General features: G+C 41.7%; 1 protein-coding gene across 1 annotated transcript; it reads right to left on the reverse strand.

The window, feature by feature from the left end:
* Window positions 1–524: 524 nt before the first annotated feature.
* Window positions 525–16,862, reverse strand: ubtd1b (ubiquitin domain containing 1b). Its single transcript, XM_038735566.1, has 4 exons — window positions 15,850–16,862; window positions 8,225–8,452; window positions 7,924–8,081; window positions 525–5,144 (listed from the first exon to the last, which is right to left on the reverse strand). Exons 1-4 carry the CDS (start codon window positions 15,929–15,931, stop codon window positions 4,875–4,877), a joined length of 738 nt encoding a protein of 245 aa, XP_038591494.1. The 5' UTR covers window positions 15,932–16,862; the 3' UTR covers window positions 525–4,874.
* Window positions 16,863–16,995: the final 133 nt, after the last annotated feature.

Below are 16,995 nucleotides of genomic sequence, written 5' to 3' on the forward strand. Positions count from 1 at the left end.
AATATTCCCATTATGGCTTTTAATACCAACTTTAAATACATTTCAATTCCAGCTATGCACGACCACATACAGGCAACCTGTTCTAAGTCGAGTCTCGAATGTGTTAAAAAATGAGGAAGATGTAGTGGAAAGCTCTTTGTTGTTGTTGTTGAATAAAGTCAACTTCACTACTTAGCACATCTCTTTGCCAATACTCCCTAAAAATGTGTGCCCTTTATTAAATGTTTTCAAACTATTTTCCCTTTTGTCTTTACTAAAATGAGAGGATTCACTTGGTGGACTTCAACTTCATAAATTCATAACCGAGGTGAAGTAAAGTAAGATAAGGAAAGAGATGAAGGAACAGATCTTTCTAAAACCCTCTACTGTGTTACAGTAGAGGAGGTTGAAAAGGCAGGAGGGGACCTGTCCGACCTCTGTGTCTGCCGAGTCTGATTTTACATGAGACGCTAAAGTGGAAACTGACAAGCACTGTAACCTTCAGGCCCTTTTCTTAAGTCAAGGACATCATACTCCACTACATCTAAACAGAAATAAAGGAAACATTTATTTTAAAGTTCTATCTGGGTACTTTTGGAGATAAACGGTTGCTACAACTATGACGGGGTCATGGTGGGTTTTGACAACAAAAAAAAGAACAAAAAATAATTATCTTCCAAATATGCATGCACCAATTAGAAAACAGAACATCTCATGTATTTCACAGCACATTAAAGAGGAGCAGCACATTATTTTGCATTTCTATGACCTTCCCTTAAAACAGAGAACTCATCTTCGATATGAGTGTGACTTCATATAAAGGTCTGAAGGTTGCAAACTAAGGGACAGCCTAAAGTTCCTTCAGCCCTTTTACATTGTAGTAATACGTTGTACCCTATAGTTCGACATAAAACCATGGTCAGTGCTTGTTCCTAACATGAGTTAAAACACAGGCACATGAGGACTAACACCCACCAATGGCTCTGCAAAGACACTGTAACAGGAGACGCTAGCTGTAAAGTTGTCAACAGCGCTTCTCCCCAACCTGAGGCTTGAGAACACCGTGACCTTCATCACTGAGACGTGCAGGGCAGAGTGCTAAAGGGACACCGGGAGAGAAAAGTTTTGTAGTCATTTTTAATGTTTAGATATTTACTCTGTGAAAGGTGAGAGTGCGTCTCAACAGTCAAGACGACAGCTTGGAATACATTTCAAAGTGACAAACATTTGTAACAGTTTACAGAGGCAGCTTATTATCTGACACAGGCATCAGATTATAGCAGCCTTGTACCTTTACTTTGACATTTCTTTAAAAATACTCATAGCTGGTGCTGTATGAAATCTGTGTCTGAGTCAGAAGAACAAAACAAAAAATGATATGAGGTCTATGTCTAATTGTATTGCACATACAGAATGCTTATTCAAGTTTGCATACAACGATTAAGAAATAGAAGAACAATTGGTAAAAGGAAAGCAAGAATGGCTTCAAAATAACAAAAAGGGTGATTGTGATGAGCTGAAACTGGATAGAAGAGACAAAAGAATACAATTCTTATTTAAAATTAAACATTAAACATTTCCTTGATGTGGTGAGCTGTGGCTCAGTTAGGTTTCACACTGATGGGTCACTTTTATTCCCTCCATCATCATACTGCTTGTGAAATGTGTGACAGGAGCAGTGACTGAAGACAATGAACATAGAGCTATAGACTAGCGTGTCGGTGAAAACGGAAAATACTAAACTCTGAGAAGTCTACCATGACTAGCACAATACAGGCTACATTCACAAAGCAGGTCTTGATTCTCAACCGGGAATAGCCTAAATATCTATTTTGGGATGTAACCCAAATCTGATAGGGATTCAAACAATACTTATTCTGTCTGTTTTTAAAGGGTTCAAGTGTCCAATCTCTAAAAAAACAACAACAAGTTGCTCAAATTCTATTCCTCATTTTGTAGTTCTAACAAGAATAAGTCTACAGCCATGCCAACGGCTCTGTGAAACTGTACTTAGGCACAGCAGATTTAAGCCAATGCTAACATACTGATGTGTTACAGGTATAATGTTACCATGTTCATCATCTTATTTCAGCATGTTAGCATGCTAACATTTGCTAATCAAATCATCCTTAGCTGTACATGAACATCTGTACCAAATGTCATGTCAATCCATCCATCAGTTGTTGAGACTAAACCCCAAAAATGTATAGCCCTAGAGCCACGCTGCTAGTGTGGCTAAAAAAAGTTAAACTGTTCAGTCATTTTGCAGATCTAAACGTTCAAGTAAAAAAGCAAAGCTGCCCAGGTTGGATTGGTGAAATTCAGGTTAACTGAAACATTCAGGCTACCAAAGACGAGCAATCGAGCCTAAATGGAATCGACCGACCCTCTATCCTGTCAGGTTACATGAGTCATGCTATCCAAGAAGGAAAAGTTCAGATGAGCAAATGGAAAACCTGGCCACTTGAATTTTCCATCTAGATGTGTCAATTTTGTCATCTTTGAAATTTCACAACTTAAAAATGACTTGCTAGAAATCTGAAACGGGAATTCAAACCAGAGCAAAATATTCCAGTGCTATAAATTCAGTGGTATTTAACAAAAGCACCCAGCAGTGGTTACATTTCACAATAAAAGGTATTCAATTACTAAATGGAAAAACTAATCATCATGGCCTTTCTTTGCTTCCATACACATGGATTAAACTGAGATCTCCAATTATGTCCGCAATCTGTTTCCTTAGTTGTTTGGTGTTGCCTTACATGTTAACACACTGCTCAGAAAAGCTGGCACGTAGTCAAATGTAAACTAAATGCCTCACATTGAAAAGTTCATTGGGGGGGTGTTAATCTTTATCTTACATTTTTATTTTATTTAGGAAATGCCATATGTCCCGCTGAGCCACTTTCCTACCTGGATAATTCACATGACAGTCTTAAAAATAAAAAGGTTGTTCATTTTAACATTTCTGCACGAGCAAGCAAACGGTGGACAACATGCTCTGAGAGTTGCCCTCCAGACAAAACAAAAGTAAATTCTAATGTTAATGCAGTGGGAGAGTGCTCACAGCATGCTGTCAACTCAAAAAGGTCATAACATAAATAAAATCATTTATTTGCTTTGTTTTGTCAGGAAGTAAAAACATGAGGACTATGCTATAGATAATGGTGAAAATAGAAGCAGCAGAGGCCAAGATATCCTGACTTTTAGTCTGTTGTGTGAAGTCAGATAAACAAGAAACTGGGTCCTACATTACCCATAATGTAGCTGGATCGCCTTAGGTTGGCGCCTCACTGCCTGCCCACACACACACACACACACACACACACACACACACTCTCCTCTTTCAAAATCCACACCTCCAGTTTGTAATCAAGCTTTCTGTTATAAAGTTTTCATCTCCAAGCTCAAGCAGAGATAACCTTGATGACATCAGCATGACATCATAATGGTTTTCATAGGCTCAGTGGGATAACCAAACTGATTTACACGTCTAATGCCCCTTAAAGCAATATTTGACATTAACACTAAAACAAATCACTTCCTGTATGAGTCGCTGTGTTGTCTTGCTGGTTCCACTGAGAATCAACACCTGAATCATTGTTTAGGTTCACCGCTCCATTTAAACTCTTAATTGTGCTCACCAATCACACATATAAATCAATGCGTCTGTAGGCAGACGTCTGTATGCTGGTGAAGAAAGTGAAAACTGAGAGAATAAAATGTGACAGATATTTTTCTTTAAAGTTAGTGGACGCCATAAAGAACAAAATGAGAGTGAATACTGGATTTACATTCATCAGATGGCAAGAAAAAGGACAACTAGCCCTAAGCAACTGGACTATCAGGATCAGGGCTGCCCCCTAGTGGTCTGGGGGTAATTAAGTGGTCAATAATGAAGCTTTTAAGACCATTCACTTAGTATGGGAATTTAGCTTTCACTGGACAATATGATATGATTGACTGTAAAGCTATGACTAATAACCAGGGAAACAGCCTCGTCTCTGAAGCCATGTCAAACTAAAATGTATAATACGGGCCAACTACATATTGTTTTTGCCCACACACACACACACATAAACTTTTGTCTGTAAGATTCATGAAATAATTTTTTTTAAAGGCAGCAGTTATAGTTTGGATTGATCTAAGAGTTCTTGAATCTAAAAAAATACATAAGTCTTAGTCTAGCGGTAAAACTAGTGTTTTTCCGGACATTAACCCTTTTTTGTTTCGTCTTGTAGAAGGCACACAAACTACCACAAAAGTATAGTAATAATCTTCAAATGTGCAAAAAAAGCTCAGTTTACATTATTTCCTCAAAAGAAAGAATAAAGAAAATATAGTTCTGTATCTCATTCTCTGTCCTCCACTCCTGTTTCGGTGGAGGAAAAAAGGACTGCAGTGCAGAGTCCATGGGCGTCATAGTAGAAATGTGCTTTAGAACCAACACAAACACCTCTGCATTTCTTCCATTGGCACTTTGTTAGCATTAGTGCAGTTACAGAGTCTCCATGTGCAGCTTGATGTGCACATTTTGTATGTGGTTTAAAGGCTGCACAACAGCAGGATGAGTTTTGTTTTTATTCAAGAAGAGAGACCAGACAAGGATCTCCAGAGTTTGTGTGGAGGCTGGATTTACTTGAACAACCCAGCAGACCAAAAACTTATGACACATGTAGACGAAAGAAAGCAGCACTTTTTAGTTTCTCCCTCATGTTTTTTTTCCTCCAAAATAGTTTTGCAACTCCCCTTTCTTATTTTATTTCAACAACAGTAGCTGTTCTCAAAAAGCTAACCAGTCATCCAGCAATAGGAGACACCTCTGGTCCTTTAGTGTCCACCACCAAGCTCACTAGCCAGCGCACCATCCCTCCATCTATCCTCTGTGTCCTTAGTTATTCAGATGCAGGCAAAGAGGCAATGGTGGTGGGTGACAGCTTGGGGGCTTGGAGGGCCTGCGGGTTGACGATGACCTGGATGACAAAGTCCTTCTGGATCTTAGTGTCTTGCAGCCGCGTCTTGTCCGTGAGCAGCTTCCCAGAGAAGAACCAGCGCTGGTGGGCGGCGTCAATGTCATCCTGGGCCTGCAGCTGCTTCTTCAGTTGCCCTATGGTGTCGGCCATGCTGGCACTGAGGCGCAGGTCCTTGCCTGTGGAGAGCCGGACCTACAGGGAGTGAAGAGGGTAACTTGTGATAGTGGCTAGTTGCGTTCTGAGAGGAGACTGACTGATAATGACACTTTACAAAACATATAACTATGCAATCTGCTATTTCTATTTTAGGCTGCACATCTGTGCTTTGAGCTACAGTGGGTACGGAAAGTATTCAGACCCCTTTAAATTTTTCACTCTTTTTTTCATTGCAGCCATTTTCCAAAAATCAAAAAAGTTCATTTTATTTCTCAGTAATGTACACTCAGCACCCCATCTTGACAGAAAAAAAAACAGAAATGTAGAAATTTTTGCAAATTTATTAAAAAAGAAAAACTGAAATATCACATGGTCATAAGTATTCAGACCCTTTGCTGTGACACTCATATTTAACTCAGGTGCTGTCTATTTCTTCTGATCATCCTTGAGATGGTTCTACACCTTCATTTGAGTCTAGCTGTGTTTGATTATACTGATTGGACTTGATTAGGAAAGCCACACACCTGTCTATATAAGACCTTACAGCTCACAGTGCATGTCAGAGCAAATGAGAATCATGAGGTCAAAGGAACTGCCTGAAGAGCTCAGAGACAGAATTGTGGCAAGGCACAGATCTGGCCAAGGTTACAAAAAAATTTCTGCTGCACTTAAGGTTCCTAAGAGCACAGTGGCCTCCATAATCCTCAAATGGAAGACGTTTGGGACGACCAGAACCCTTCCTAGAGCTGGCCGTCCGGCCAAACTGAGCTATCGGGGGAGAAGAGCCTTGGTGAGAGAGGTAAAGAAGAACCCAAAGGTCACTGTGGCTGAGCTCCAGAGATGCAGTCGGGAGATGGGAGAAAGTTGTAGTAAGTCAACCATCACTGCAGCAATCCACCAGTCGGGGCTTTATGGCAGAGTGGCCCGACGGAAGCCTCTCCTCAGTGCAAGACACATGAAAGCCCGCATGGAGTTTGCTAAAAAACACCTGAAGGACTCCAAGATGGTGATAAATAAGATCCTCTGGTCTGATGAGACCAAGATAGAACTTTTTGGCCTTAATTCTAAGCGGTATGTGTGGAGAAAACCAGGCACTGCTCATCACCTGTCCAATACAGTCTCAACAGTGAAGCAGGGTGGTGGCAGCATCATGCTGTGGGGGTGTTTTTCAGCTGCAGGGACAGGATGACTGGTTGCAATCGAGGGAAAGATGAATGCGGCCAAGTACAGGGATATCCTGGACGAAAACCTTTTCCAGAGTGCTCTGGACCTCAGACTGGGCCGAAGGTTTACCTTCCAACAAGACAATGACCCTAAGCGTACCGCTAAAATAACGAAGGAGTGGCTTCACAACAACTCCGTGGCTGTTCTTGAATGGCCCAGCCAGAGCCCTGACTTAAACCCAATTGAGCATCTCTGGAGAGACCTGAAAATGGCTGTCCACCAACGTTTACCATCCAACCTGACAGAACTGGAGAGGATCTGCAAGGAGGAATGGCAGAGGATACCCAAATCCAGATGTGAAAAACTTGTTGCATCTTTCCCAAAACGACTCATGGCTGTATTAGATCAAAAGGGTGCTTCTACTAAATACTGAGCAAAGGGTCTGAATACTTATGACCATGTGATATTTCAGTTTTTCTTTCTTAATAAATTTGCAAAAATTTCTACATTTCTGTTTTTTTCTGTCAAGATGGGGTGCTGAGTGTATATTACTGAGAAATAAAATGAACTTTTTTGATTTTTGGAAAATGGCTGCAATGAAAAAAAGAGTGAAAAATTTAAAGGGGGGCTGAATACTTTCCGTACCCACTGTAAATGCTAACATCAGCATGTTCAGCAGGTATATTTATCACATTCACCATCTTGGTTTAGCATTTGCTAATTAGTAGGGGTGTGACGAGACACTTAACCCACGAGACGAGATTAGGTTCACAAGATCGAGACGAGAAGACATTTTAACACTATTTTTAAGAAATCTTTAATGCTGAATTATATGAAAATTTTGAGCATTAAACACTTTGTTTCCTGCATTCTGATGAAACTTTCTGCACCAGTTTATGGTGATTTTTTTTTTAATGTATGTAAAGAGAAACACATAACTCAGGTGGCAGGAGACAATTCAAAATCTATAGCCTAACAGAATCTAAGTCAGTGCAGCTCTCAGTCATTCTGTGCTGCTTTCAGATCAGATCAGCTTTTCTCCTGTAATATCATCCCTGCTGATTCATGATTTAGTCTTCCCTCCTCTTCTGTGTCTTTGCTTTTTAACCGACGAGATATCTCGTCACACTTTAATCTCGCGAGATCGTGTGACAAGAAGCACTTAACACAAATACCATACCTGATTGGAATGTCATTAATTTAGAAAAAGTTAGGGAATCACGAACGTTTTTGCAATTCATCTCAACAGGGACAATCAATCAAGACATTTCCCTCGAAACGTCAAATGTCAACCTCTTGGTAACGCAAGAGGAAAAGTCATGGGTTCATCAAAGTAATTAGGATTAATCTCCTGGTAACCAGGAATGCCATGACATTACAGCCAACAGTTGTTGAGATGTTTCAAGTGGTGGACCGATCCACAGACATGGCCATCTCTAGGGCCACGCTGCAAGCATGGCTGAAAACCAGCAAGGGAAAACAAATTAAAGTATAATTGGTAAATTACCTTTAATAAACATGTTAATGACCATTTCAACAAATGGTTTGCATTTGTTGGATATGTGGGCAGTGCTTATGCATTGACTTACTACAGTCACTTACCATTGTTACGCTCAACTCCCCAAAAAATTAGAAATGCTTGTCACAGTACCTTGAGCTGGAATTCCTTCTTAGGTGCTACAGTGGGCTCAGGGCTGTCGCTGGGGTCCTCGTCGCTGCGCTCTGAGATGAGGTTGACTGGTGGAGCCAGGCAGTAGACGGGCAGCTGGTAGCGGTTCCCGAGTTCGTCGTAACACTCTGCGAGAGTACCTGGAGAGGGGTGTTGAAGGAAATAGAGGAGGCTGCCATTTAAATCTACTAATATAAAAACTGATGTTACGCTGGGTTATTCTGAGCACGTTTATCTAGATGTATGTTATTTCATGATCTATCCTATGTGTATCTGTCTTCACCATGTGGCAGTGTGATACTGGCTCCATCCACTATAGCTTGGGCCAGCTCATGGTCATTGCACTCCAGGGCCACAGCCGCGGCTTTCAGGGCGTCCCAGATCTCCTTACGGCCCTCGAAGGCCGGCGCCGTGTCCCAGAACTCATCCCGCTTGCTCCGCAGCTGGCCCTCTGTCATCGGATAGTCGCTCTTCCACTTGGGCCGATCTTTCTTCAGGGGCTCATTACGCCCTGTGATGGGAAGGAGAAGCAAGAGAAGATTGGTGCATGTAGTGAAAATCTGCTGTTTGTACTAAACTTAAAGACAGGCGTTTCACACTCATAACACAGAAGTTATCGGGAAAGGAGGGAGTGGATTCTATGGATGAATGTTTTGAATGCATTTTTCAGTCCCACCAATGATTTAAACAAATCTGTAGTGTAATGTGCACCACTGAATGCAAAGAATAGGCAGACTGATTAATGAATAACACTCATAAAAAGGGAGCTGGCAGCAGAGAGAAACGCTAGCCGTCACCTGAGACAGAACATCCCACCCCCACTCACTGTGTCATCTGAATCTAAAATTAGGAGGTCATTCAGAGTTTGCAATATGCATGAAGCATACGTAGCTTATATCTATCTGTCTTGTAACCTTACCCGTGTTTCCCACCATTCAATATTAACACACAGCACACCTAGGCCAGGAGAGCACTTATATTAGTGGACTACGGGTCACACACACAAAGACAATGAGCTAGCCTCGGGACAGGGAACTAACATTTCTGACCACCATTCACAACAGTTAAACATCTTAACATTCACTAGAACATCTGTAAGCAATTGTTACCTGCCAAAAACACCGCAATGTACCAGTAATTGTCTGGTGACCATTGTAATGTTTCCCTCCATGGGTGGCACTTTAACAGAAAGGGCTGTGATGAAGTCCTGTGCGACAACAATGGATTGTTTGTAGTTTATTTATTTATTTATTTATTTTTTAAATGGCTGCCAATTGCCAGCCACTTCACTTTATGCTGTCAAAAAGCACCTTTGGTACTTGTCAAGAAAAAACAAAAAAAACAGGCAAAAGCCAGCTAAACTTATGTTTCCCGAGAGGCAGAGATGCCAGTCGCTGAGGAGAGGAGGGGTAGAAAATGAAGGCGTATTAAAAGGAGACTGCACACATCCAAGAGGTTGCATTTCTTTCAAACAAATTATTTATAGTGCAGACGTCTTAGGAGGAGTAATTTGGAGGACATGGGGTGGTGTAGGATTAGCACTTGGAGCGGAGTGAATTCCAAAGTGAGTCAAAGGGGCTTCCTCACAACCACTCAGCCAAAGTAGTAGTGGACATGGAGACAGATGGGGCTTAAAGCATCCTAATGTGGTTCATAAATTGCAACATTAGACACACATTCAAATGTAGTTACACATACTATACAGGCGAGGTGGTGATACATACACGCTATTAAAGTTTCCAGGGCCAAAACACACAAACTATATCAGAGGTTTTCAAATTGTGTGGCGCACCTCCCCAGGGGATTCAGTGTGACTTTCCTAGGACTTCAAGGTCCATTTATCGATTGGAAATCATAGAGAGAGAAAAAACATGCAACCTGTAACTCCAGAACTTAAAAATGTAGATTCTCATCAGGTCTTTGTCAATATCAAGGTAATTAACGCTACAACTACCAATTATTTCCATTACTGATTCATCTTATTTTCTTGATTAATGGATAAATAGTTTAGACTGTAAAACTAAAATAGTGAAAAATGTCCACACAGCATCCGAGGTGACATAAGGAAATCTCTTTTTCCCCTGCAACCAGAAGTCCAAAATTCAGAGATTCAGAAATTTCAGATTTATTTTAGAAGCTGCAGCCAATTGATGTTGGGCATTTGGGTTGAAAGTTGACTTAAAATAATTTACTGATTTTCAAAATGGTTGCGGGTTCATTTTCTGCTAACCAACTAATAGATTCATTGACTAATCATCATCATCAGCTCTAAACTTAATCCAGTATTAGTTGTGAGTACACCAGTGGGTACATTGCAAACATGAATTGCTAATAGCTCATGCTGCATACTTTAACTTTTCAAACAGTGCAAATTTGCCAAAATGTAAATATACAAAAAACAAACAAACAGGGCTCAAGATGTAGCACACCGCAAACTCACTGACTTAGTGGCAAAATGATACTTCCTGTTTACTAGGAGGAGGGCAGTGTGTGGGTGGGAGGGGCAAATTACAAGCTATTTGTAGAAATGCTCTTCATTTGTATCGGTGTGTGCAGTCTCTTGGAATATACACATCTACAAAGCACTTGTACTGCGACACGTTCTGTTGCAACAGAGGCAGATGGGAGGTCTTTTATTGCAGATGTCTCAACTCTGAACACTTCAGCCTGCTTTCAGTTTATGGCCATTTGAGATTAAGTGACTTCCTGGAGTCCAATCAACAATAACCCCGCACACAATCCCCCCCTGTAAAAACAGGTAGCGATCTATCAGCTGATATTAACTTATTGCAGCTAGATCAGAGGAGAGCAGCTTCCGCCCTGTTCCCTGTCTTTATGCTAAGCTAAGCAAACCGGCTATTGGTTGTAGCTTCACATTTACCCTGCAGACAGGTGGTGTCAATCTTCTAATCCAACCCACAGCAAGAAATGGGAGTAAGAGAAATTCCCAAAGTGTAAAACTATTCCTTTGAATAATGGTGCACTTTGCTGTGTATGTATAAACAAGGTTCAGATTACATGCAGTTTGGTGCACATGGTTTCATCTACACAACATGACGAAGCACATTTTTCTTCCTCTCATTAACTTGCACATACCATTATGTGATGAGAAAAAATGGATGACATTTTAGAATCACTGTATCATTAAAGTTGGTAAAATAACGTCACAGCATTGTACTTGTGAGCTGTCCTGTGATTGCAGCTCAGGCGACTAATAACTCCTTCCTAAGAAGAGGGCTGAGGACTGAGAACTCTGACTGCTCATCTCTTAGTGACACACTGAGTCAATACGACATCTACGGAGAATATTTTCTGAGGAGCTGACACACTCGACAGCTAAAGGATTTTGAAGTCTGACAAAAATCATCAGAAGATGGGGGTGAGCTGAGGAAATGGAGACAAGCAATACAAATAAGAGGGGCTTTCCCTTTCTTTCCGTAGGAGGCCTGCGAAGTGGCAGAAATCTAATTTAAAAAAAAAAAGGTTTTATGGAAATAAGTGTGGTCTGGGGGACTATGTGCACGAAAAAAGCTGGGAGTAACAAAAGGAAGTGATTCTAACTGAAGCACACAAACAAGAGACGTGAAGCAACGCATTGCAGACACATGAAGCAATATCAGGGTGTTTTCCTCCAGCTGGGCTCATAAAATCAAGTGCCACGTGATGATGCTATAGTGAAGCGCGTTGTATTTACGGGTGACACTGAAATGTCTCAATCTGCTACTCCGCACTGTACGTCAGGACACAAACAAAACAACACACCCAGCAGCCATAGGTGGCTGTTAAAGGATTACCTGCTTCTGGGAAAAGCGCGTTCAGCTAAAACACATGCTTCTGCTTTGGCCCTGTAAAGATATTTAACAGCCTCTCACATTCCCCTGACATGAGTCAAATAAGAAACGTGGGGGGAGGGGGGGCTGTTTTTGGTGTTCCCATCTAAAAGCAGACATCAGTGAACAATGCGCTGGAGCAGAGGAACAGTGGAGGGAAGGGAAGTGCGGTCTTTAACCGGACACAGACTGAGTGCATGTGTGACTGTATTTCCTCATGATACATTTACTCCCAACATGCAGTCACACACACACCTCGTCCTTATAGCTGGTTATCACCACAGCGATGCAATCAGCTCTCTGCAGCTACAGATAAAGTCAGCCTTCGTTCTGTGACAAAGTGCAGCATCCATAAATGCTACTTTTGAAAACATTCTCACCACACCTGGAGCAAATGCTGACAAGCCTGCACAAAATATTTCAGCACACACATACCTTTTTAATCACTGACTCTGTGAGGGATTGGTAGATCTCTTGTTTCCCTGTGGAGCTGATAGACTCACCTCTACTTCATCTTACTTTAGCTTTAATTACTTCAATGTTCATTTCTACAGAACATCTCAAACTATGCTTTGAGATAAGGCAAATCTATTCCGGGGGTCAACACGACCTAAAATAAATGTTTTGCCTGCTTTTTGCTGAATAATGTTACAATGCAAGCTAGAAAACCTAGCAGTAAAATTTTACTCAATAGAATAAAATTGTACACAGGACTGCACTTAACAACTCATTTTATTATTGATTAATCTACATCTGTTATTTCCAGCTTCATTGCCAAAACTATGTTCGGTTTGGTCTGGAAAAAACGGGACTCATGTTGCCCAAGCAACAGAAATCAGTGACTGGTGCCCACATCTTTACAGAGACCTGCGCCATCAACATCCCGGCAAGGTGAGACGAGGCGGACAGTTTACATTTACCCCAGATGCAAATTCAAAACATACACTGCATAATGTTCTGGTGTACACACGTGTACAGTATAGCCTTTGTATAAATAACTGTATATAGCCTATTGTTTAATTTAATTGTTACCATATTTTATGACACATTTAATTTTCTGTTAAGTTCTGTGTGTAGCATGAAGGGACTACAAACGTTGGTTTCTTTATACAAGCTTGTGTTGTCTAATGACAACTAAACAACTTTGTACTTGCATTTGCAACAGTGAATACCGTCCATCCGAAATGTCTTCAAATGTCTTGTTTTGTCAGACCAAAAATGTAAAGATATTATGTTTACTATCATAGAAGACTAAGAAAAATAGAACATATTCACATTTCAGAAGCTGGAACCAGTGAATTTTTGCCATTTTTCTCAACAACAAAATAAGGTATCCGATTATCAAAATTGTTGCCAATTCGTCCACAGTCAAATGACTAATTGATTAATCGAATAATAGTTGGAGCTCTATAAACGCTTTAAAATGATGTTATGTCTAGCATCTTGGTGGCCCAGCATTTTAAGGTCTCTTCCAGGTCACACCACCGCCCTGGGTTTGGATCCAGCCAACGACCTTTCTGTTTATCTACTGCCACATGTTTCCTGTTGCTCTCCACTGTCAACTGCCAATTAAAAAGGCAAAATTGCTTAAAGATTTAAAGATGCTATCATGTAAAGTTACAAAGCAGCAAAAGAGGAAACCAAAAGAATGCACAGCCATTTATTTTCTCTTTGCAGGTATTTTGCAGCCTCGGGGATGCAGATGTGGCTTTTTATCCTTCAGGGGACGTGATGCAGAAGTTAAAAACCTATAAATTACAACTAAAATCAGTTATCCTATATTGTGAGAAATGGAGAGATAAAATGAGTCTTTTATTGTATTTGACCTCTTCCTCTCACATGGACATCTTTCGGTATGAGGGTGTGTCGAGCAGAGTGGATTCAGTCCCGTTAAAGACGCCAGTCAGTGACGCAGCAGGACATGATGTGACTTGTTCTTTTTGATCGAAGCCTGGTCTAGCAGGGAGTGTCTGTTGAAACTAATCAGGGTGGGAAATTACCATGAGCCACCTCCAAAACCCCGGGGACTCTTGGTCGCTTAAACTTTAAATAGCCTAATCCATTGGCCACTTTGGCAGGTAACAAAGAAAGATAAATTATTCTGAAGGTCATATTCTGCTTTGAAAATGTATATCAGATGTTCATTTTGGAATACAGCCAGGTGGCCAGGGGTCGAGAACTTTAAATTCCCTACGAACGCACAAAGCTGGAACAGTCTTTCTGATGTAAACTGGAGACCGTTCCTGCTGGAAAAAAAAAAAAAAGCCTGAAAAACTTTCCATCAGTAAAGTTGGAAGGAAACGAGAGAGACAGAACCTGCATCCAAATGAATAACAGACACTACCTAAACAGTCACTACAAGGGGAACTTCACTGCTCTGGATATGCTGAATGTGACAGTAACGCAGTGAGCTGAACCGAATTCATTTCACTGCCAGAGTGTTTAGGAAACGTTAAGTTATTGACCTCAGCAGAGACTTTAGCCACATCGCAGAGAAGGCCTAAAGGTCGTTTTCCACCCTAAGTGAGTTTATAACAACATTCATAAAAGCTGCAGCTCTGTAAAGCCTCTAATCATCCAATAAACGGTAACCACTTTCACATGTCACGCCGTGAATTATAAAAAGGCCACAGTAAATATCATTGACATTGTTGTCTGGGGTCGAAACAATGCAGAAGTACAGAACGTCTGCCAGTTCAGCTGTGCGTCATCCAGTTTGGACTGGTTGTAAATATTACATTTACCCTTGTTGAGTGCTGAAGCAGCGATCCAAATTCTATCCGTCACTATCAAAGACGAGGGTAAAAGAACAAAACGTGGCAGATGGCCGGTGTTTATCTTTAGAAGAATGTTATCTTCCGGGAAGGTAAGTAACTAATGGACATGAACTCAAGTCCCTGATGTGAATACTCTGCATATCAGCAACTTCGGGAATCAATGTAACCTCCGCTTCAGTGTTGCCATTTACAGTAACCACACCCTCCTGCTTGCTCACTGACTCCACATTAAAACTGCAGTATGATACAGCGTCGGTGGGGTTACCATACAGTCCACTTGTAAAATAGTAGTTCGCCCAACAAGCACAACACTGTGGGATTAAGTTTGAGGCCTGAAATTGATGGGTGAGAAAATTGCCGGCGTCGTTATAGATGCAGTGTCAGGCAAATGTAGGCGTGGAGTAGGTGAATTTGGAGGTAGATTTGGCGGTGTTGAGAGCGGGTCTGGGATAGCAGAGTTTGCCTAGGTGCTCAACTTTAAACAGTACAGGGGAGTTCCACCACATTCTTAAAGCAGTAATTGGGGGAAAAGTAGCAAGAAAAAGCAGCCTCTGGCTCTGCAATCCACACAGCATTCAGTGACTGCACTGCATTTACACGAACTAAGAATGTGTTCAGCAATCAGACAGAAATCTGACTCCCTGTCCAAAATCCTACAATGCAAACTGGTACCTGTCAAAGTACTTGTTCTTGTTTGCTGTCAGCATTTGTGACTGTATCATATGATCTCTATCCAACTGACCCACATGAGCAAAACCTTTGTATAAACATGGGCCCTGGTGCCCATTTGCAGTTGTATGCATAGAAGACATGTCATGCATTGTGAACGCAAATGAATCCCAGAACATGGGGGGAAAAAATCACGCACTAGTGCTGTACAGAAAAGCCCTTGGATTAGCAGGAGTAGTTTCCCCCACGGAAAAACAAATGTGAGCAGGGAGGTGAAACTCAATCACAAGTGGTCACATGAGATGCATTTGACTCTGATGCAGGCGTGAAAAAAGCCTGTATACAGTGAGTGTCAACCACATTTAGTGTTGATTTGTGCACTTTAATGTGTATACTTAATATACATGCAATTACGCAGAGCTGGATAAGTGTCAGATGCCATCATTTGTCACAGCAGGGGTTAACTGAACCGGCAAAAGATGCCAAAAACCAACATGGGTTTGCAACGCCATCGTTTAGGATAAGAGTACTTCAGCATAAGGTATAAGTGATGGTGTCACAAGAAGTTTTTAAATAGTTATGATTTAGTGAAGCACCTCACACACATACACACACACAAACTGTAGTCGTACCTCCTCGTCCACCGTTCCTGGACGAGCCTCGGCTCTGTGTGTCCTCCCAGCCTTCCCAGTATCTCCCCACACATCCTCCCATGGTTAGAGGGCTGCGGATTGTTTCCACGCGTCTCACTAGCTGATCAGGGGGGGCATCACTGACGAAGACAATGAGCTGGGACGCGTCGCAGGTCCAACGTTGCGAGCCTGGCAGACCTGATAGGTCATCCGTAGCGGCACACAGGGGGCTGTGGATGTTTGGTAGCGCTGAGCTGATCTAGATCTGTGAGATAGTGGCTGAATGTTCGTTTTCTCTCTTTATATGTAACGTTAACTGCTGTTTGTGTTTGAGACGACCCCACAAGATTCAAAGCTCGTGGCCCGCACTACCGTTACAAGAGTTTGATAGCCAAACCGCAACACTCGCCAAACTCTGTTTTAAACGCTAGATTATAACTAGCAGCGTGTCAGTTAACTAACTCGCCCGTGCAGTTGGACTAGTTGTAAATGTTGATGCCCAGCTGTCCAAACAGAGCGCACCTTCCTCGCTAATAAGCTAACAGGGCCAACCAGCTAAGTTAGCTAACGTTAACTAAACATCAGTAAACTTCCGCGCACTCGTGATCTTTTCCCTGCACGCTGAGTTTCTTCCAAACGTAGTGGATAGTTACAGTTCCCCGCAGCCTTCGGCGTACCACTTCAAGTCCTTGACGTTGTGTCCAGATTTTTTCTTTAAATCCCCCAACGTTACTTCCCTCTGTGCTTGTAGGTGACTAGCGGCGGAGCTAGCGCCACCGAACTTTTTTACGCCTGCGCGTCAGCACGCAGGCAGGTGTTGGGTTCCCTTACGTCAGGACGAAAAGACATTAAATTGACGAGACTAAATAAATTCGACACCGACGGAGGTATCGCATAGCTGTTGTGTACAGCGTCTATGTTTCGTGTTTTCAGTATATAATTGTTAATGATGCTGGTAGTAATTCATTTGTTTAACAGCACGTAAGCACCTCAGTGAAAGGGGAGACGATGTACTTCAGGAATATCACATAGAGCGCCAGTTTTTCCAGGAGTGTAGTGTATTGGAATTCGGACAGCACCTGAAGGCAACACCCAAAAACTAAATTTTATTTCAACAACAGCAAAGTTTACATTTCAAGCAACATG

The sequence above is a fragment of the Micropterus salmoides genome, unplaced genomic scaffold (genome assembly GCF_014851395.1).
Source record: "Micropterus salmoides isolate LMB-PRFRI ecotype aquatic unplaced genomic scaffold, ASM1485139v1 Ms_hic_scaffold_21, whole genome shotgun sequence".
In the NCBI taxonomy this organism is placed as follows: Eukaryota; Metazoa; Chordata; class Actinopteri; order Centrarchiformes; family Centrarchidae; genus Micropterus; species Micropterus salmoides.

Excerpts from the sequence above, each read along its gene's own strand:
- ubtd1b (XM_038735566.1), bottom strand. The coding sequence starts at position 15,931 with ATGGGAGGATGTGTGGGGAGATACTGGGAAGGCTGGGAGGACACACAG. Across the intron at positions 8,082-8,224 it reads CAGTATCACACTGCCACATG|GTACTCTCGCAGAGTGTTAC; the intron begins GTGAAGACAGAT and ends ACCCCTCTCCAG. Across the intron at positions 5,145-7,923 it reads AGAAGGAATTCCAGCTCAAG|GTCCGGCTCTCCACAGGCAA; the intron begins GTACTGTGACAA and ends CACTCCCTGTAG.